Consider the following 21506-nt stretch of genomic DNA (forward strand, 5'->3'; position numbering starts at 1 on the left):
CAGCTAACGGAGCACACGTGATCCATAACCGCATGACTCTTCTCTCTTATTCCTACCAGATTCCTTCAGCACAATCGTATTAGACATATATCCAGGAAAGCATTCTTTGGATTACATAATCTGCAAATATTGTGAGTGTGACTTTTTTATTATTACGAGTACAATTGTAAGTGAAGATTCAAAGGGTACAATGGTACTTTTTATTTTTGTCATTTTCCAAAAAGTGCACGCTTCTTTTTATTTTATCTTATTTCGTTCTATGCTTTTTAAACTGAAGTATGGTTGAGTCGCAATGTCGTGTTAATTTCTGCCAGACAGCAGAGGGATTCGGGTACACATATAGTTCCATTATGGTTTATCTCAGGATACTGAATACAGTTCCCTCTGCTTTACAGAGGGCCTCGTTTATGCCCTTCCATATGGAATAGTCTGCATGTACTAAACCCAAACTCCCCCCCACCCCCGCCCCAAACACAAATCCGTTCTCTGTGTCTGTGAGTCTGTTTCTGTTTTCATAGCTGGGTTCATTTGTGTCGTATTTTAGATTCCACATAGAAGTGCTATCATAGGGTATTTGTCTTTCTCTTTCTGACCTCACTTTCTGACAGTTTGATCATCTCTAGCTGGGTCCGTGTTGCCGCAAATGGCATTATTTTGTGCTTTTTTAAGGCTGAGTTGTCTGCCGTTGTGTGTATGTCCCGATCTTCTTTATTAGAGGGGCACTTTTTAAAGGCTTGACTCTGGATGGGAAGAAGGGGGAGACACAGGTGTTCACAAATACTTAGATGTTATTAAACAATTCCTAGTTTCACCAGAAGGCAGATCTAAAGACTCTCTTTATCACGGCAGTCTCAAGTTTAGGTCATTTAGCATGTTATTTTTTCTAACTCTTGCGAACTTACCTATGTACTTTCTTCAGATGTTAGACTATTAAGGATGTGACCGAAAAGACAGAAGCAAAAATCACCTCACATATTTATTTTATTCTGACATGATAATATAATATAATCTAGTATAATATAACATAGTAGCCCAAACATGATTTTTGGCCACTTTCCTGGTCCCGGCCCTGGGGGGTGTCACTCTAGGCTTGTGGTGGTCCGTGTCCCCTGGCTGTTCCCTGATTTTCCTCCTCCTGCTCATCTAGCAAAGCGCTTTCAGAAACCGCCGTGCATACTTTGTAAGCATCCTCAGTGGCTCATATTCGAATTCGATGCATCTAACGTGGAGTATCATGTTTGCCTCGTTTCCTTACCCACACTCTTTGTAGGTATCTCAACCACAACTGCATTACGACTCTCAGCCCTGGAGTATTCAGAGACTTACACCGGCTAACGTGGCTGTGAGTATTCCAGCTTCTCCTTCCCTCGTAAAGCACCACAGGCCTATGACACTCCTCAGGGCTGGCTCAGTGTCCATCTATTTATGTGGCTTGTCTACCATACTTATTTTTCTGCTTGTCACATCATCTGGAGCCCGTTAAGCAGTTCGGGTCGTGGCATGCCAGGCGGTGGCTGTGTGAAGAGCAATCAGTGCCATGCTTTTCCAGGTGGGCTTCTGAGCCTTCCAGCCGGCGCTCACCCATAGCGAGGTTTCTCTACCCAGAGGGTTTAGCGCCCTCTGTGCCCTATGCCCTGCTAGGTGCCAGTAGTACTTGCTCCCAGAGTCGTGAAAATTCAGAAACATCTCCAGCAGTCCCAAATGTGGCCTGGGGTGGGGGGAATGCCCTCTGGCGAAAACCATTGACCCAGAAAGTAAGCAAGTTAAGGACTTTTTTGATTTCCAGAGAATTCCTAGAAAAGACTGAAAAGATAGGAGCTTATGGACGCTCATCACTTTGCAGGCTTAGCCACCAGCTCCATTCCAGGGACTCTCATGTCAGAGGTCCGTGTTTTCATCAGGAAACCAACAAAGGGCAGTTAGAAGCTGCGAAGGTTTCCCTGTTTTCCGTAGGTCAGCCTGGTCGAGTGGGAAGAGCCAGGGCTGCAGCGTCCAGATAGATCCCTGCGGAGGCCATGGCCCCAGGCTTAATGTCCCAAGCGATTTTCTTGATCTTCCTAGGCCTCCTTCTCACCTCTAAACTATAATCGTAACCCCTTTTTTCTAAGAGGGATGTTGTGAGAATTAAGTCATACAGCGTGTATAAAGCACCACATGCAGGATGCCTGGCATACCGCAGGTGCTCAGTGTAGCTCCCTTCTCCAAATCCTGCCCTCAGGTATCTCTGAGAGTAAGAGGAAGTGGCATCTGGCTTCAAAGGCAGCTGAAGAAAAGAAGGCGTATTTCCCCTTATCTGTGTTTTCTTGTTTTTGTTTTGTTTTATTGTGTTTTTTGGCCATGCACAGCACCTGGAAATTCCCGAACCAAGGATTGAACCCATGCCATAGCAGTGACCTGAGCCTCAGCAGCGATAATGCCAGGTCCTTAACCTACTCAGCCGCCAGGGAACTCGACCCCTTACCTATTGTTTTCTAGGAAAATACCATGTAGAGTTAAGAGCAGTGACTTGAATTTGTAAATATTTTCACTCTTTCACCCTCAAGCTCTTAATGAGTCTGTTTGTATAGACCTCACTAAGGACATCATTTAAACACCAGGAGATCAATGAAGCAGTTGTGATTTCCTAAGAGTTTTTTTTCCGTTCATTCCTCAGTTGGTCAATCCGTAGGTCAAAGCGTTTATGGATCCCTTATTCAGCCCGTAGATAAGTGCAGCTTGTCTAGACCCAGGTCGCCAGAGGTGAAGCACTTAAGTCCAGTGGGAGGTGGATGCAGGGGGAGAAGGCCATCAGAGTGGACGTGAGAAGGGCTGGGGTGGGGTCTGGGCATCTTGAGGAAAGCCTCCTTCCAACCACAAGGCGGAGGAAAAGCTTTCTGGAAGGAGACCTGAGCCCAGTGTGGACACACAGAAAAGACAGCAGGTGTCGGGGGGAGGCAGGGTCGCCATGGCCTTTTATGTCTTCCCGGTCTTATTTCACAAGTGTCTCTAACACTGGACATGTTTGTGATGTATTTTGTCAGAATTCTGGACGACAATCCCATAACCAGAATTTCACAGCGGTTGTTTGCTGGATTAAATTCCTTGTTTTTCTTGTAAGTATTCCTCTACCTTCCAATCCATCTGTCTGTCTATAAATGGCAATGGCATCTAAAAAAAAAAAAAAAAAGCTTACAGAAAGAGCTTGAAAAAAATCAATGCCCCCTACAATTTCTATCAGTCAAAACTGTTCCTGTATTTCAAGCCACAATGACTGCTGCTCCTTCCTGGCCCCGTGGCTCGTGGTATTATTTTAAGCCTACCACTTCGTTTCCTTTTGATCTCCTTTAATTCCCTTAAGTCCTAAGGCATGTTTTTATTTACAGTGGTTGACCAAAGATAGTATTCATTTTTATCTCCTTACTATATTTACATCGGTTAGGCGCTCCCAGGAGTTCACCTCCAACCACATTTTTTTAACAAAGGAAAGTGTGCCTTGGCCCAGCAAGAGTCCTTGAAAATTCCGAAACCTTTGTCCTGTCCACAAAGCTTTTCACATAATTACACTTTCACTGGTTGTTCATACACTTAACACACTGGGATGATTTATCCGCAGGGGATGATTCTGTTCCTTCGCCGTAGATCCTACAGCATCATTATTTTTCCATTTGTGAAAAGGGACCACAGTGTCATACATTAATCATGCATCTCCACGTCCTCATGAGTCGTTTTCTTCCCCACTGTCACCTCTTAGATTTGCCAAAGTTCCCAGTGGGGCCTTTTAATATTGTAAATGGTGAACATTTCCCTTCAGATGAAACTTTGGATATACGAGGCTGGAAATGATTGCACATTGGAAGGTGGCAAGGAAAATGACCGTGAACCTCAAAACTATGACCCCACGCATATGTTTGCTTCATTTCATACAATTACACGGCTTCCCATTCATCTCGAGGTTGTGTATCGCACTTAGGCTTTCATAGTTTCTCTGACGTCTGCTCCCTTACCCATGGCATACACACATCAGGGACCGTTTTGAAGAGGTCGCAATGTTTATATGCTTCATCTGAAGGTACTGAGGTTATTAGCCTGCAAGTTTCCAAATTGTGGAAATTGGAAGACTACTGTCCTGAAAGTGGCCTGTCATTTTGTTTCTAATGCATCTCTTCTTTGTGTGAAGGTCTATGGTAAATAACTACTTAGAAGCCCTTCCCAGGCAGATGTGTGCCAACATGCCTCACCTCAACTGGCTGTGAGTATGCACGTGGCAGCTAAGCTGTTATTCGCCCTGAAGTTAATTCACACAGACACCAAAGGCTCCTCTGTGCTTTTCTTTCTAAAGTCGAAATCTGATCTTGTTACTTCCTGGCTTAAACATCGTTTGCAAATCCCCAGGGGGCTGAGCGTAAAGTTCAAACTGACCCCCCCACCCCACGTCGAGCTCCAGAGATGCCTCTGCTTCTACCGCTTCCTCCACCCAATCTCTTTCCTGGCCCCTTCTCCTCACCAGCCTTCCTTCCAGATGCACGAAATGTCCCTACACTCAGTTCCCTGAGCACGTGTTGTTCCTTTACCTTGAAAGGTCTTGCTTCTTTACCCTTTGGGGTAACGCCTCCAAACATCCGTCTGAGCGGCACCTCCAGGAAGCCGTCCCAGATACACCCGCCAGGTCCGTGGCGCGTCCGTGCTCCCGCCCCACGGGGCAGCCTCCACCCGCCTCCCCGCCTCCGGCTGCGCCCCCCCCCCCCGCCCCCGCAGGGCGCGGTCAACACAGACCCCGCGGTTTCCCTGACAGTCCGCTGCCGTTTGGTAAATTCTGTGATTTGAGGCCCAGGATTAGCCCAGGGATCGTCGCGTAACCCTGCTCCGCGGAGCTCTGTGAAGTGAGCATGCTGGGCCATTTCCACTGCTTGTTAGCTCTTCACCAGCCCCAGCCAAACCGTTCATTCAAGTGTCGGCCCGGCTTCACCCCCACCCCCGCCCTCCCACCGCCGAGACGGGCAGGGTTGGCACAGGCGGCGACTTTCCGCCCGGAGAAAGTGCGGATTCGACCTTCGCCCGGAACGCTCCTTGTTGTCAAATCAGGGGCCTCCGTACCCACAATGTGATAACGTTTTAGTACCTCGGCTTTTGGTCCTTTCTGAACCAGCCTCAGAATTACTTGTTACAACACTATTAGGTGACCTTATGTCTATTTACCCACTTGAAAAAGTGAGAGTTCCCACTGTGGTGCAGTGGGTTAAAGATCTGGCTTGTCTCTGGGGGCCCTGGTTCCATCCCCAGCCATGCAGTGGGCTAAGGATCCAGCATTGCTGCAGCTGTGGGGCGTAGGTTGAAGCTCCCGGCTCAGATTTGATCCCTGGCTTGGGAACTTCCATACACTGGGGGGGAGGGTGGCTGAAAAAGGAAAAAAAAAATTATTTTCTGTTAATTTTTGATAATTTCTGTTATCAAAAGGCATTTTAAGGCAATTGAGGTCTCACGTAAATGTGCCAAGTGTTAAAAATGGGCATGATGACCTGAAAAACACAAGAAGAAAACTCATCAAGGTGAAAAATACTTAGAAACTAAGCAAGTTCACCCCACAGTGGGAAACCAAGAGGAAAGAGTAAAGCTGACAGGAGAAGATCAGGACCCCCGCCTGCCCCCACCCTGTCCCCAAAATGGGCATCGGCAGCAGGAGGAGACCAGGAGCCAGCAGCCAAGCGCTGGGTTCTGGGGAGACTCGTTTTCACTCTAGGCTCCCACAAACTCGAGGGAAAACATAGGCACCCAAGGCAGAGATGTACTCATTAGCAAGACTGATCACAGATGAGAGCTGAGAGGTCAGACCCAACTCACCCCACTTCCAGGGCAGAAAGCGCCTGCCTTGGTCATGCTTCTCCTGCCTCACTTGCTGTCGGGCAGGACGGTTGCTCGTAATTCCAAAGTGCTATACTTAGGCGATGTGAAAACATTTTCGCCACTCTGCTGAGCAATATTTGGACTTCCAAGAGGGTACAGTATTGATGATTTGTAATCACTGTGTTTTAAGAGTGAAAAAAAAAAGAGTTCTTACAAGTCCTCCACGATGGCTTTAAAATAGGATTTTAAAGGCCATGACAAAGGAATTGGCGATTTTAGCATGCGCATAAGAAAGGTTCAGAGGCAGCAAAAGAGCGCTTGTCTTGCACAGGGAAGCCTGTAGGAGGCTGACCAGGGAAAGAAGTTAGGAGACTGGGCAGCGAAGTCAGCCCTCTCGTTCCTTGGCGCTGCTGGAAGCCGCCATGTGTTCCCAGGTTGTCCCCTGAGGGTGTGGGATGCTGCTGTCTTAGGTTCACCTGGGAGAACGTACGCTCTCCACCTGTGCTTCTCGATTCTCAGGGTGCATACCACCCAAGGCCATAAGACAGATGCTGGACCTCAGCCCTAGAGTTTCTGATTCAGTAGCTCTGGAGTGGAGCCTGGGGATCTGAATTTTATTTTACTATTATTATTTTTTCTTTTTGTGACTGCGCTCGCAGCATGTGGATGTTTCCAGGCTAGGGGTCAAATCAGAGCTGCAGCTGCCAGCCTACGCCACAGCCCCAGCGATGCTGAATCTGAGCCGTATCTGCGACCTACTCTGCAGATTGTGGCAATGCCAGTTTCTTAACCCACTGAGCGAGGCCCGGGATTGAACTGACATCCTCATGGACATGACTTCAGGTTCTTAACCTGCTGAGCCGCAGTGGGAACTCTGTAATCTGCATTTTAATCAGCATCCAGGCGATGCTGAGGCCTGGTGCCGGGCACCCTCAGAGCAACACTGCACTGGGCATCACTGAGGGAGGCAGAAAGAGCGGGCCCTTTCCATTACTCAGCTTGGGATTCATATCCTGACTCGGGCATCTTGGGGGTGGTAATGAGAATATAACAATCTATGACGTCATGGCCAAGGGTCGAGGCACTAGGTTCAGACCAATGTGGGTTAGAAGGTCAGTTCTATCACACAGTAGCTGTGTGACCAGAAGAAAAGTGAATTCCCAAGATCCTCGGATTCCTTTTATGTTAATGGGGGGTAGTAATACCAACTGTGCCAGAGCGTGTGTTACGCACTCAGAGCAAACAGTACCCGACACTGTAAAATCCCACTAATTGGGAGTTAACCACGATTACGGTGGCAATATTAGGATAATTATGGTATTCAGCACAGGGAATCATTCCCTAGATGATGGGATGACCTTTCCCTCAGTTTTATAAAGCTCCAGCCCTGACTGGGAGGGAAAAAGAAGCAGAATATCAATTATACTGACCCTGCAATAATTAGGAGAAAAGCCTTAAAATTGGAATGAAACGAAAAAAAAGTTCAGAACTATGATATCACCAAAACGTGCCTCTGGACGTAGGATTTGTGCAAAACCATTGAAAATGTTTTTCCTCCATGCCTTGTAGGGATTTGGAAGGCAATGGTATAAAACACCTTACGAATTCAACCTTTCTGTCGTGCGGTTCCCTCACGGTGCTGTAAGTACACAGTGGGATTCAGTACATGAAGGGAAAGCCAAGAGCTTTGGAAATCAAAACATGGACAGGGAATTTTAAAGTATGTTCTCTATACAGCCTTGGTCTGAAACTGCAGTGCTAGAAAGTGCACCCATAGACCTGTGGATCTCGATGCTGAGGCTGTGCCCTAGGTTTAGCTGCCAACCATTGAAGCCTCCTTCTTTTCTGAGGACCGTTGTCATTTCTGTGCCCTCTCTCAGCTGAACTGGTACCTAACCCCACGCTCAGCAAGCAAATGAGATAATGTATGTGAAACTGGCTGGCTGTACAACGATTGGTTGTGCTTGCAGTGACGCTTACCGCTTGATGTCTCCCTTTAAAGAAAAAAAAAATTATGCTAAAGAGAAGAATCTCTCATGTGGTCGCATGGGCCAAAGATTCTGATTGCTGACGATGTGTCTCATGGGGGCAGAAAGGCACATGGATTGGTCAACGGGCGCATTTGCCCTAGGCAAGCTTCGAACCCCAAGGATGAGCTTTTGTTTTCATCGGAGTTACCAAGTACCTAGAAATGTTCATTGATTCCACAGGTGGTCGGAAACGAAAAATCACAATATATCCATTTATTGTAGTTTAACCACTTGTTTCCTGACAGACTGGTAAGAGAAAAGGCTATTTGCCAGGTTGCAAATTTATCAGTCAGACTGGAAACTAGTATACACTGAATGAAAAAAAAAGAAAGAAAAAGGAAAGGCTACCCCACAGAGGAGATGCAAAGAGTTCTTTCTTTTTCTCATGGGTCATGAGAGGGAACCCTGGAAAATGATAACAAATGGCCTCCTTGCCTTCTCTTCTGCAGCCCTCTGTAGCTTTTGAGTCACTTTCACACTCATTATCTCATTTGTTCACACCCCTGTGAGGCAGTCAGCTGCCGAGCCCTCTTTTTTGCCGTTTGTCTCGGAGGAGTCCACCTCTAGACAAAGGAGATCTAAAACCATGGTCCCTCCATCAACATTCAAACTTGTTTGTTGCCCAGAGGGGGTTGGTTCAAGCTTGGCTCCTTCTGGAACGTGCCTTACACAAAGGTCCTCTCGAGGCCTTCTCTGAGAAGTATTAACGTAAGGGTCCAGATTTGCATCACATGTGTGAGTGCTGGGGAAGAAACACTTTCTAGAATAATCAAAATCCAAACAGCTCTGTAGAGCGCACTCAGCACCTCACGTCCGTTCCAGCAGCGTGTCCTGGCGGCGCACGTGCGTGTGTCCACGGTGAGAAACTCCGGCCTGGGTTCCACCGCAGGGCTCAGCTCCCTCCGAGACTTCTAAGCAGGTTGCTTAAATTACACCCGGATCGATGGCTTCTCCCGGTGAGGACTGATGGTTTTCAGCAGACACAGACCAACAGTGCTGACTCTCCCCATGTCTTGCAGGTTTCTGCCTAGAAATCAAATTGATATTGTTCCAGAGAAGACATTTTCTTCATTAAAAAATTTAGGAGAACTGTAAGTAGCATTGTCTACTAGGAAAATATGATTGCTTCTTCGAGATTACAAATTTACACGAATTTAAATGACTAAAATGACTAGTGAGATCCACTAGTAGCAGTCAAAATCCTGTAGACTATTGGATATTCAAAATCAATTAAGAAAACCAACATTATCCTAAGAGCAAATTAAAATCAGACAGTGGGCTTGATAGGGATCTAGCCTACTCTAATTTCCCTGCCTCTTTTCTTTGGGTGAGTTCACATATATGTGTGTTGTTTGGGAATAAATGAGTTTTCCATCGCTGCTTAAACTCAGGGATCTTTATGTCTAACGGCTGGAGTACAGTTCCTTCTCAGATGCTTGCTGAATGAATAACTGACTGAAATAATATTAACTAATTTTAAGTGAACAAACGAATGAAGATGCTTATTATCCCTTAAGAAATGATGGCTTCTATAGCAAATGAAGCAAAGACAAGTGTCTAGAAAGAGGATGCGGCTCATTGAAAAATATTCAGAGAGCTCATGTACATTTTTCAGTTCAGATATATGTTTTGTAGATCTAAGCCTTTTGAAAATTATTTATCTCTTATTAATTCATTGCAGCCCACATAATGGTATATCATTAGAATCTAAAATTGTCTGTTCCATTACAAATACTGGTCATTAGGGTAGATCTCTCTTCTTCCTGATCTGAAGTCTAAACATGGAAGTTAATTTCTTCATCATCTTCTCCCCCATTCTTTATATTTTCTTTTGAAATCCAGAAAGGGCTGTGAAAAGTACCTCAATAAGAGTAATTTGAAAAACAACTTGAAATAATTAAGATAATTTAATCAAAGCAATTAGTATCATAGGAGTTCTCTTGCGGTGCAAAGTGTTAAGGATGTGGGGTTGTCCTTGCAGCAGCGTGGACTGCTGCTATGACGTGGGTTTGATCCCTGGCCTGGGAACTTCTACATGCTTTGGCCACAGCCAAAAAGAAAAAAATATATATTTATTAAGTACCTACAATGTTCAAAGCAGTGCATTAGAACTAGAATATTATCGTTTTATGGCAAAAATTTAAAGGCATCTCACTGGGAAGAGCTCACTTCTTCCTCACAGGGATACTCCTGCTCAGTCCTTGGGGGATGGGTATGGATTTGGGTTGCAGGGGGTGGAATGGAGCAGCTGCCTGGGAAAAACAGGAGTATATTTTTATACAAACTTAAGGAAACAGTGGCTTGGAGTCCACATTCTGAAAAGTTCCCTGCTTCTCCCCTTACCCTACACTTAAGCAAAGCCACTCCCTTCCTCCCCAAAAAGAGCCCGGCTACGAGACGCTTGCTTTTTTAAAGACCACCAGTGATCCATCCAATCCAGATAGGATCGGTGTGATGGAAGAAGTTAAGAACTCCGTGGAATGAACATGAACAAGGCATTTCTGTTTCTTGAGTTTACAAAAATGTTAGATGTCGCTGTGCCTTCGTGACCACAAAGTCCTCCTGAAGAGGACTAAGCGCAGCGAGGCGAGGTCCCTCAGGCCCCTTCCACACAAGACTGTACTTAACTTTCCAGCGCAGCGCTTTGTGGGACGTCCTCTAGATGCACGAGCTCATTGTCTTCTTGCTCTGCTGTCACCCTCTCTCTGACCTGTGCACAACCGTAGCTTTCTGTCTGCGCCATGAACCACTGCGCTCCTTGCATCTGGAGCACCAGAGCAGACCTCCCAGCCTGCTAGCAGGGACGTCTGTAATGGCATTTGTCTCATTCTTTCCTTATTGGATAGTCTAGTTGCTTACGACAGTTGTAAGCCTCTTTAGAGAAAGAACCGAGTCATGGTGATTTCTGACTCCCACATACCCGCGGGGAACACCAAAGCATCCAAGGTAGATAAACTCTTTTGATTGACTCCTAGCAATTTCACATCTGTTTCACTTTCCACATCTTCTGTGGTTCAGAAGGATATTTTGAACTCTTAAAAGATTTCTGATTCTTTCTTATCCTAACAAACCTCCTTTTCACGATCTGGAGAAGCATTTTCCTATAATTCCTTCTGGATTTGGAGACCACTATTATGTTTAGACCTAAATTCTCAATTTCTTCTAAAAAATAGGACCCTATAAAAATAGACTAAAAACATGTGAACTTCTCCATTCAGGATCATCTGGGCAGATATTTGTGTGGCCAGTACTGTCTTAGTTGGCATGCAAAGTAAGGAGAAGACAGAGGTCTTGACCTCAGAAAGCCTCCAATGTAGTTGGATAAACAAGAACTCATATACACCAACCAAGTAGGAATCACAGAGGCAACAAATGGTTGAAGGTACAAGGAGTACCTAAAACAGAGGCAGTTAATCACAGTAGACATTGAAGCCAGATTTGGAACATGTTGGACAGGGGTTGAGAGGAAATTCCAGACGGGAACTGGACGAGCAAAATGTCCCATGTCTGAACATGCTGGAAAACACATCCGTTTGGCAGACTCAACACGGGTTTGTTGTGTAACAAGTGACCACGTTGGTTCCCTTGGGTCAAAGTGGGTCGTATGTTCTGTTGTGTCAATGGGATGGCGACAGTTGTGAGGAAGAAGGACTGTCATTGACTCCCACCGTAACTGCTTTGGGTTTTCACTGTCGCCTACAGGGACCTCTCTAGCAATCTGATAATGGAGCTACCACCTCACATTTTCAAAGACCTGAAGCTTCTACAAAAACTGTAAGTTCTTCTTCCAGCCTTCATGGGATTTCAGTGGCAACATCTGAGCTTCCAAAATAATAACATCGCGATGCTTCTTTCCTCCTCCCTTCTAATGGCGCAAAAGGAATCTGTCGTCCAATCCACTCTTGTATCTCCACAAGAACCAGTTTGAAAGTCTTAAACAACTTCAGTCTCTGTAAGTGAAATGCAACACTATGTTGATTATCATTTGAGTGGATGGATGTGCCTGACTTAGAACTACAGTTGTTTTTAAATGGGTATTTTAGCCCCAGGAGGGCTTCCCGTGTGAGCAGGCATCCTCAGACAGGGGGAGCATATCCTCGTTAGGTCAAGTCGGTACTGAATGCCAGCAAATCTCATCTTTTACCGTTTCCCGTTCAGTGGGTGCGATGACCATTTCTGTGTCGGAAGCTAGGTATAGCTCCTTCCTGAAAATCGGATTCATGTGGAAAAATCTCATCTTAGAATTTTCACCAAGAATTAGATTTGCAGTAGTTTTGTTTCTAAGCAGTTGGTTAAAAAACAAATCATGTGAGACTTGCCTGCATTTTCCGTCTCCCTTCCTACCGCAGCCTGCCTGATGTCAGTCTGCAGAGCACACTTTTTACTTTCCAACCAGTGAAGAAAAAAGTATCCCGCAGGTATAAACATTCAGACAATTGATGTTGTTTAGTATTTTAACATTTCGAACATACGAGATTTCGAATGGTACCAAGAACTCTTTTTGTTACTCCTTGAACCTCATCCGTTCCTTTCCCATACATAGCCATTATTGGTCAAAGTTTGTTGTTCTGTTTTCTTTCTTTCTTTTTTTTTTTTCTGTAGAATACCTTACCTTACGACCGTACCTGATTTCAGCCAAAAACCTTTCTTCATTTAATTCCAAAGACCAACCTTTAATGGCACTTTTTATTCTTGGTAGATAGTTCTATGTTGGAAATTGATGCAAGACTTAGATTCTCTCTCAGTAGATATCCGTGATCATTCAGTAATGAAAAAGACTTGGTTCCTACTCTCAAGAAGCTAGAATATAAAAAATATATATAAATAATACATCGTTCTTACATGTCGGGATAAATCTCGGGATGGAAACCCAACCATCTTCCCTTTACTCACCACATATTGAATTCCAAAAGCCGAAGTAGCAAGTTACACATCATGCCTTTCTGAAAAGTCAAAGTAGCAATTACTCCATACTTGTCTTTCTTCATTTCTGTCTCTATTGTCTTCTTTTTTTTTCCTAAAGATTGATTTATTTTACAAACATTATTGGCCCACTAACTTAATCATATCCAGGTCTGGAGCACTCAGGTACACTAGTCTCTGCTCTTTTGAAAATGACAGGCTGTAAATGAAATAATCACATAACCCACATCATGCAAAAACTGTGGTTAAATCCAGGAGGAAGCTAGAGAGTGAAAGACGGAAGAGGGGACAAGGATGGCCCCCGTGATGATTCAGGAGTATAATTGCTCCCCAAATCTCACTTCTGATCCCCCAAAAGCAAGGCAGTTCCTCTATAAAGAACTCAGCGGAAAGGAGGAAAACTCAGAACCTTGTCAAGAGATTCTCATTTATATTTGCCCAAAAGGAACTGAGTGAGCCTCAAACATCTTTCAAAATAAGTCTTTACAAAAAGCCAAAGGCTTCTGTCTTTTTCGATTGTCCTTTTCCCATTGATGTTTCCTGGGAATGTGCCAGACTCCCTGAATTCAAGCATCCTTAAGAGTCTTGAAAGAATCCATATTTGAAGACGATTCTGGATAAATGAGGAGTGTTAGGGGTTATCACTGGAGCCTTCTGAGGACATTTTATGGGGCTGGCTGAAGTAAAGGAGCTGTGCTCCCACTGCTGTTTTAGGAAACGGCTGTGCTGAGCCAGCGCTCCTCTTGTTGCTTCCACGGTGTTCTACCCCGAAGACACCGCGGCCGGCTGGGAAGGAATGACGGTGTTCGAATCCAGGGTCTCACGAAACTCGTTTCAGTGATGTTTCCAGCTCCTGTCTGAAACCCCCTCACCCACATTGTGTGGTTTATAAAATCAAACTCCAGAGCCAGGTTCATAATCACACAGATCACCCCTGCCACTTTCGAGTCAGAGAAATGAAGGAATGTGGTTTATTAGACAGTAGTTCTGCCTGTGAAGTGACAAAGCCAGCACTGAGTGACAGGAGGTGTAGCAAGGAATGGCAGTTGTCTAAGACAGTTTATGGTCCACTTTTCATCCTAATTTACATCGATAAACCTAAGATTTTGAAGCATGGTTTTTAGGATGTGACAACGACAGCAATGATGCAGACGTTCCACCCTAAAAGCATGAAACCTGTCGTGCATATTTTCCAGAGACCTGGAAAGGATAGAGATTGCCAGTATAAGCACACGGATGTTTCAGCCCATGAAGAATCTCTCTCACATGTATGTATGTATGAACGAACGGAGACAAACGTACGGTGAAATGTTGCAGATGTTTTAGTGTATAAACTGTCTCATGTATCGCTGCAATGTGTTTATATGCAAGAAAAGTCGTGTTATTGAGAACTTTTTAATTTTGTCACCTTTGGTCCCTGTTCAAATAGAGTTCAATATTATGATGTGCCGACAGGAATGACACTTCTCTCTGGAAACACGCTGTTTATCCAATTGAGGCCCACTAAGAGATCAGGGTACCAGAATGCCACATATTACACAAGATGAAGTCCCTGGCTAATGGTACTCAGGAGACCTGGACACATTAATTCACCTCACATGAGTGAGCAGTCGGCTGCTCTAAGATTTGAGCCCTTAGGAAGAAAGGTGCTATATAAATTCCAGGTGTTGTTTGTTACTAAGTGCACTGCAAAATGGAGGTAATTCATCTTTCTAGTAGTTTTTGATAAGTCACGTTAATCTATTTGGCTAAAGTGCACTGTGTAAGTTGTGCGCATGTATGTGTTTATGACGTGATCATTTCTTTATCGACTGTGTAATCTCTGTGTTCATGATTTCGAAAATTAACCATTGTTATCCGCAACACTAGGGAGGCTTCGCTGTACGATTACAAGTTGGGTGCAGCGAGTGGCTGAAATGGTTGGTGTGAGGTCCTTCTTTGGGAGGACGTTTTGTTTGTGTCTGTGCAGTAGGTGTGATTTCACCCCAAGACAAGTATTCGCTGCACACCCACGTGGTTTTCATAATTTTGCCTTCTGTGGCACCACTAGGTAAATATTTCATGAGGCAACCTATCCTTTCCTTGTTGCAAGCAGAATGTGAGGTCGCCTTAGAATAGAGACGTTCCACCCTTATAGAACTCAGAACTCGATGGAGAAGCTGCTGCTTTAAATACGAACCTCCAGTTGAGGCCGAGAAGGACCCCCTCCCCCCCCCCCAAAAAAAAAAATTAACAGAACAATGAAGTAGTCACTCCCCTGCTGAGTGGCCTGGGGATTCTTCCTTCATCTTCCTTCTGGAAGGTGTTATGGAAACACCTCCACCGCAAAGCCCCACCCCTTCCGCCTGCCAGCCTGCACCCTGGTCACCGTGGGAGGAGAGGTTGGACCCCTGTAGGCTACTTGGGGGAGGTTTAGCCTTCAGTTTCTGCAGACACACCCAGCACGAAATCATGCATCGTTCACTTGCTCTTCTGCTTGCGGGTCCTTCTGATGTGGCAGAGAGAACACGGGGATGCATGGGAGGCAGAAGTGTCTGCCCCACGGGGCTTCCACTTAGCTTCAGGAACCAGAAGGTGAAGTAGCAGAAAATAAAGAGTTAAGAAAGGCTGGGAAGAAAAGTGCAGCAGATGGACGTGGGACGTAGAGGGTTCACTTGGACGTCAGAGCTGTGACAGTCAAGCAGCCCTGGGTGGAGGGAGCCACACCCTGGCAGTGGGTGGGGGGTGGGGTGGGGAGAGATGCTTCCAGGCAGAGGGAAAAGCAGGAGCACCGCAGTGGGAAGGGGGGAGCCTGGCTTGAGGATTCAAAGAAAGCCGACCTGTCTGGGTGGAGTGAGCGAGGAAGGGCAACCACGACCCCCAGGGGCATCAGGGGGGCCAGGGGTCCAATCCCCGGAGGCCTCGAAGTCGGTCAGAGTAAAGCTTTGCTGAATTTGCTAGTGAATGGGCAGCTGAGAAGAAAAGCTAGATGGAAAAAATGGAAGAGAGGTGGCAGACAAATACAAAAACAGAATGAGTTTTATGGGAGAAAATCCTAAATATACAAGGTTCGGAGAATGGCAGTCAATCACATGAAAACTGACCCCCCCCCCCCGCCCCCCAGTTTAAACACTTCAGGATCTGACACACTTAGATCTGAGTTTCCATCGATCCCACATGAGCCTGTGTTTTCCTCTAGAAATGGTTTGAGTCCTTCCCAGACCCTGTGAAGGAATCTGCGTTTAAGGTAGCTGCTTCTCCTCCCGGCCCCAATGAGACTGAAGAGCCTCGCTTCCTGCCAGTAGCAGGGAAAAGAAGGCTAGTTGAAGGGAACATACTTAAAGCCAAGTTCAAGACAGCAATATTTTTTAGGGAGCTACCTCAGGGCCCTTCCATCCCAAACCCAAGTCCCTCAGTTTAACCATGCCAGCCTACTTTTTGTCATACCCTAAGAATCACCCAGTGTGACTGGGGACGTGTCCTGGCGATTTCCCAGTATCCCCGGTCCCCCACCCCCGACTCACCGCAGGCCAGACACAGACTCCCACACCCTTCAGGTTGTTCACCTTGTAACAGAAGCGCTCGGTATTTCCATAATCACCACTAAACAAAAATAACCAAGCCTAGGGAAGCTGCATCCCTAACACAGCTGAGGCCCTGGTAGGACCGCAACTGTCCTTCCTGTGTCATTGCTCTAAAGTGACTCTTGTTTTCCCTTTGACTTTAGTTATTTCAAAAACTTTCGATACTGCTCCTATGCTCCCCATGTCCGAATATGTATGCCCTTGACTGACGGCATTTCTTCATTTGAGGACCTCTTGGCTAACAATATCCTCAGAATATTTGTCTGGGTTATAGCTTTCATAATCTGCTTTGGAAATCTTTTTGTCATTGGCATGAGATCTTTCATTAAAGCTGAAAACACGACTCACGCGACGTCCATCAAAACCCTTTGTTGTAAGTATATTTCCTACCTAAACAGCGTTAGGAAATCTTTGCAGAGCTGTGCTCTCTATTATACGGGCCTTCAGCAAATGGCACTTCATATGAGCTATATAGATGCTGGGCAGTTTTTTTGTCTAAGTATAGAGGTGCTGTTGTTTTCCTTGGCTGCTCTGTTCTGAATTAGAGGAGTTTTCCATGACCTAAGACCCACTCCTGGGGGTTCTGTCTCAGAAATGGGGATAACAGGGAGCCAGCGAGTCAAGAGATGGATTGTAGGGGACAAAACTAAGCTTTGTTTAACCTTCAATTGCGTAACGTCCATGCCCCTCAAGCCCAGAAAATGATCCCCTTTATTTAACTGTATAAGTATATTGGTTTACTGATTAAAAACTAGCCCCACCCCCACCCCCGACCCCGGCAGGTTACTCCACCCCACCACCATTTTTTCAAATGATGAAACAGAGACGCAGTGTGGTACTTTAGAACCAGCACCCCTTTGCAAGTCCATTGGCTCCTAGGTGCTATTGGAGGTGTTTACGTTAGTTCGTTGTGTCCGGATGAAGGAAGCAGACCTAATCCGGAAACGAAGACAGAGATGCCGAAACTACCAAATACACGCTGTGATTCTTCAACAGGTGCGGACTGCCTGATGGGCGTTTACTTGTTCTCCATTGGCTTTTTTGACCTCAAATACCGCGGGCAGTATCAGAAGTACGCCTTGCTGTGGATGGAGAGCTTGCAGTGCCGTCTGCTGGGCTTCCTGGCCATGCTCTCCACCGAAGTCTCCGTCCTGCTGCTCACGTACTTGACTTTGGAGAAGTTCCTGGCTGTTGTCTTCCCCTTCAGTAACATTCGTCCTGGCAAATGGCAGACCTCGGGCGTCCTCATTGGCATCTGGATTGTGGGATTTTTGATAGCTGCGATTCCCTTTTGGAAGGAGGATTATTTTGGAAACTTTTACGGGAAGAACGGAGTATGTTTCCCACTTTATTATGACCAAACAGAAGCCATTGGAAGCAAAGGGTATTCTCTTGGGATTTTCCTAGGTAAATTATATTTTTCATTTCTTGGACAGATGTCATTTTGATAGAAATACCGTAAATTTCAGTCAGATCGTATTTGCCCATTTTCAGAAAGTAAGCGAATATAGTCAAGACCGTGTCCTTTTTTAAAAGAAAAGTTCCTGGCGTGTATTTATAGTTTCATTAAACTTTTTATTATAGAGATTTAATATCAAGACAAAAACATACCGTCAGGATCCCTGTGTGACTTTTTTTTTTCTCTTTTCAGGGCTGTATCCACAGCATATGGAGGTCCGCAGGCTAGGGGTCGAATTGGAGCTGCAGTTGCCATAGCAGTGCTAGGAGCCGTGACTGCAACCTACACCACAGCGCCTACACAGCCTACACTGGATCCTTAACCCACTGAGCGGGGCCAGGGATCAAACCCACATCCTCATGGATACTAGTGGGGTTCATTAGCACTGAGCCACAAGGGGAACTCCCCCCTGGAAGATCCTTTTATTATCTGCAAGACCCTTTGATGTCATGTTCATAGACAGTGACTATGAGCTGTAGGAACTAGATCCAGTGCCTCATCCTGTGACCCTATCATATTATTTGAACTCATTTTTTTTAGAATCTAGATATGAGCTAAATAAATAATAAAATTCTGGAAACTCACTAGCAGGAGAGAATCTGCATGGAGATACCAGGAAGGCTTATCGCCTTTTGTAAATGCAGCTCTAAAGTCAGCAGCGGAAGGGTGGGTAATAAAATTCTTTGCTTTCCAGTTCTCTTAATTTTCCCTATTTTTTTTTTTTTTAAGGAAAAGAAAACCCTACCTTCTCTATTACCCACTGGCCTTTTTTTTTTTTTCCCCTGTCAAATGTTTCTCCCTCAAAATACATCTCTGTCTGTCTGCCCTTTCTTATTGTTCCTACCTCCTGCTATCACCTTTGTGTAAAACCCTACAGTCTCCGCCCTGAACTCTTCCATTAGCCCTTACTGGCCTTTTGGGCCCCGTGGTCTCCTCTCTTCTTTTTATCTGTTCCCTGTCTGAGTGCCAGAAGGACCGGGTAGCCTCTGCTCAGAGACCTTCAGGAACTTGCCACTACAAGGTCAAGTTTAAAGTAGTCACTTAAAGCCCATCGCAAAGTGGCCCTAACTCCCAGTCCCAGCTCTTCGCCGTCTATTGGATCTCTTCTTCCTCTGAAACATAAAACACTTTATTTGCACCCTCGTAATAGTACTCTTCACATGCAACCCTGTTTGACAGCCGTGTTTCAATGGCTCTGTCACCGCTGCAATACTGGAAGCCTTTGCTGGCATAGGCGCACTCCATGGAAACCCTCTCTCTCTCTCTCTCTCTCCCACACACACACACACACACACACATACACACACACACACACACACAGTACGTTGTAATCATTGTGTCAGAAAGGATTTATTAAGCACCTTCAATAGGCCAGGCACTGTTCGGAGTACTGATGATAAAACAGATAAGACAGACTGGTCCTCACAGACCTGCAGCCAGAAAGGGGGATGAAGACAAGGCAGCCCGTCCTCATGTCACAGGCTGACAGATGCCATGCAGGAGGAGGACAGGATGGTTTCAAAGCCCAGAGCTGAGGGCGTCCCAGTGGAAAATGAATCCAAACTGAGGCCCAAATGACAGGGACGTGTTAGCCAACTGCAGGCAGAGGTCACGTTCTAGGAGTTAGAGGCCCAGCCAAGGAACAGGCCCAAAGGAAGGGCAGACGACGTCTGGCTTGGCTGGATCTTACAGTTAAGGTGTGGGGGTCGGCTGAAAGCGTTTAGCACCTGTGGTATGTTCCAGATAGATAGAGGGCAATACGCCCCCCGACACATGCATCCTGCCCTTGTCATCATCTACGAGTGCACAGTTCACCTGGCAGAGGTGGGATCCCACATCCTTTTCTTTTTGCTTAAAAAATACGAGCATATACAGTTGTTACATTAATTTTAGAATAGATTCGGAATTAGAGAGGGGTCGCAGTGACAGCAGCGTTTCCATAGACCCTGACCCCGGATGTTAACACCTCTCACCCCTGTGGTGCTCTCAGAACATCCCCTTATGCGTTTTTCGATAAGTCTGATTTCAGAGTCTGTACTAGCATCTTTTTCTGTTCTTATTTTCGTCTTTTTAGAGCCGTACTGTCAGCATGTGGAAGTTCCCAGGCGAGGGGTCAAATCGGAGCTACGCTGCCGGCCTACCCTACAGCCACCCCGACGTGGGACCTGGGCCTCGTCTGCAACCTACACCACAGCTCACAGCAATGCCAGATCCCCAACCCGCTGAATGAGGCCACGGATGGAACCCACATCCTCCTGGATGCTAGTCAGACTCATTTCTGCTGTGCCACAACGGGAACGCCCACCAGAGAAGCATCTTTAACAGGGATTTCATTCTATTCTTAGCTGAGCTTCCTACCGGTAGGCCTAATATAAACCAATTTCGTGAGATTCTATTGTACGGCTTTATAATGAGATTCCACAGAATATGGATGTTTGGCATGAAAACAATGGAGCGCCGTGAATTTACAGTGTTTTTCACTAGACTTCTCCAGTCTCACAATCTAGTCACATGAACGTTTTTTTTTTAAACAACAACCTTGACATTATACGCGAATTTTATGTTCACTGGAAGGAATAAGATGATCACTCTTAGGGTTTTTACTACAGCAAAAATATACCAAACTGACAACAAAGTCAGCGGTATAGGGCAACGATAAGTAAGAATTCTCTGAACATACTTGACCCAAGAGGGTAATTCATACAGCTGAACTTTTATTTTTTTCTTATTCCCCCCCCCCTTTTTTTTTCTAAAGCAAGTCTAAAAGGTTCTGAATTTTAGTTTCGATTACTATGGGAAATCTAAAGAAAAATAAGCATGTATTTTTATCTTGTGTTATTTTTATTCAGGACCAAAAAAATACATGGGGAATAATGGTTCTGAGGCTGTCCTCTTGATAGTCCAAGGTTATCTTTTCATATTTATAAAGGAATGGGGGCATATGGATTTTTTTTGACGTGTGCATACGATTACAGGAATCCTTTAAGATTTGAATCTGCAGAGGGCCAAAATGAAATACCTTTTTTCCTGCTTTAAAAGAGCTAACATTTACCTTGTGATATACCTAGATCTGAATTTCAAAGTCTCTAATTCTTGGTTCGGGGTTCATGTCTTTGAAATACCTTTTGGATCTGGCAAACCCAATTCCTTTAGCTTATTCCAGTGGATAGCCTTGGGTTCAGGGTTTTAGCTGATTACGACTGGGCTTATACAAAGAATGCTGCTTGGACGTACCGGGGACGAGGCACCACGCTGCACTTGTCAGTAATGTGGAATTTCTCTTGTGTGCTCCTGAGATGTTAAGAGGTGTGCTTTCCCCAACAGGTGTGAATCTGCTGGCTTTTCTCATCATTGTGTTTGCCTATACTATTATGTTCTGTTCCATTCAAAAAACTGCCTTGCAGACTTCAGAAGTGAGGAGTCCCACTGGAAGAGAGGTGGCTGTGGCGAACCGTTTCTTTTTTATAGTGTTCTCTGATGCCATCTGCTGGATTCCCGTATTTGTCATTAAAATTCTCTCCCTCTTGCGGGTGGAAATACCAGGTCAGTCCCTTCTCTTCTTCCCAAGTGCATGGTGTCTTCATGTGTTCTTTGTTTGACGAGGTCAGAATACAGTGTCGGACGTACAGTAACTTCTCCATCAGTACCTCCAACTGGAATGCAACACGTTACGATGCCCTCCGTGGTTTGTGATCAGCTCTCTAGAGAGAA

General features: G+C 45.4%; 1 protein-coding gene across 1 annotated transcript in view; it reads left to right on the plus strand.

Annotated features, from left to right (window-relative positions):
* RXFP2 (relaxin family peptide receptor 2) overlaps positions 1-21506 on the plus strand; it is a 54783-nt gene that overhangs the window by 29675 nt on the left and 3602 nt on the right. The window contains exons 6-17 of the mRNA XM_047756359.1: positions 60-131; positions 1271-1342; positions 3021-3092; positions 4157-4228; positions 7390-7461; positions 8870-8941; positions 11553-11624; positions 11731-11802; positions 13970-14041; positions 16480-16709; positions 17333-17743; positions 21120-21338. Coding sequence (XP_047612315.1) covers positions 60-131; positions 1271-1342; positions 3021-3092; positions 4157-4228; positions 7390-7461; positions 8870-8941; positions 11553-11624; positions 11731-11802; positions 13970-14041; positions 16480-16709; positions 17333-17743; positions 21120-21338 — 1508 coding nt within the window. The remainder of the gene's footprint in view (positions 1-59; positions 132-1270; positions 1343-3020; positions 3093-4156; positions 4229-7389; positions 7462-8869; positions 8942-11552; positions 11625-11730; positions 11803-13969; positions 14042-16479; positions 16710-17332; positions 17744-21119; positions 21339-21506) is intronic.

Source organism: Phacochoerus africanus, chromosome 13 (genome assembly GCF_016906955.1).
Source record: "Phacochoerus africanus isolate WHEZ1 chromosome 13, ROS_Pafr_v1, whole genome shotgun sequence".
NCBI classification, from domain to species: domain Eukaryota; kingdom Metazoa; phylum Chordata; class Mammalia; order Artiodactyla; family Suidae; genus Phacochoerus; species Phacochoerus africanus.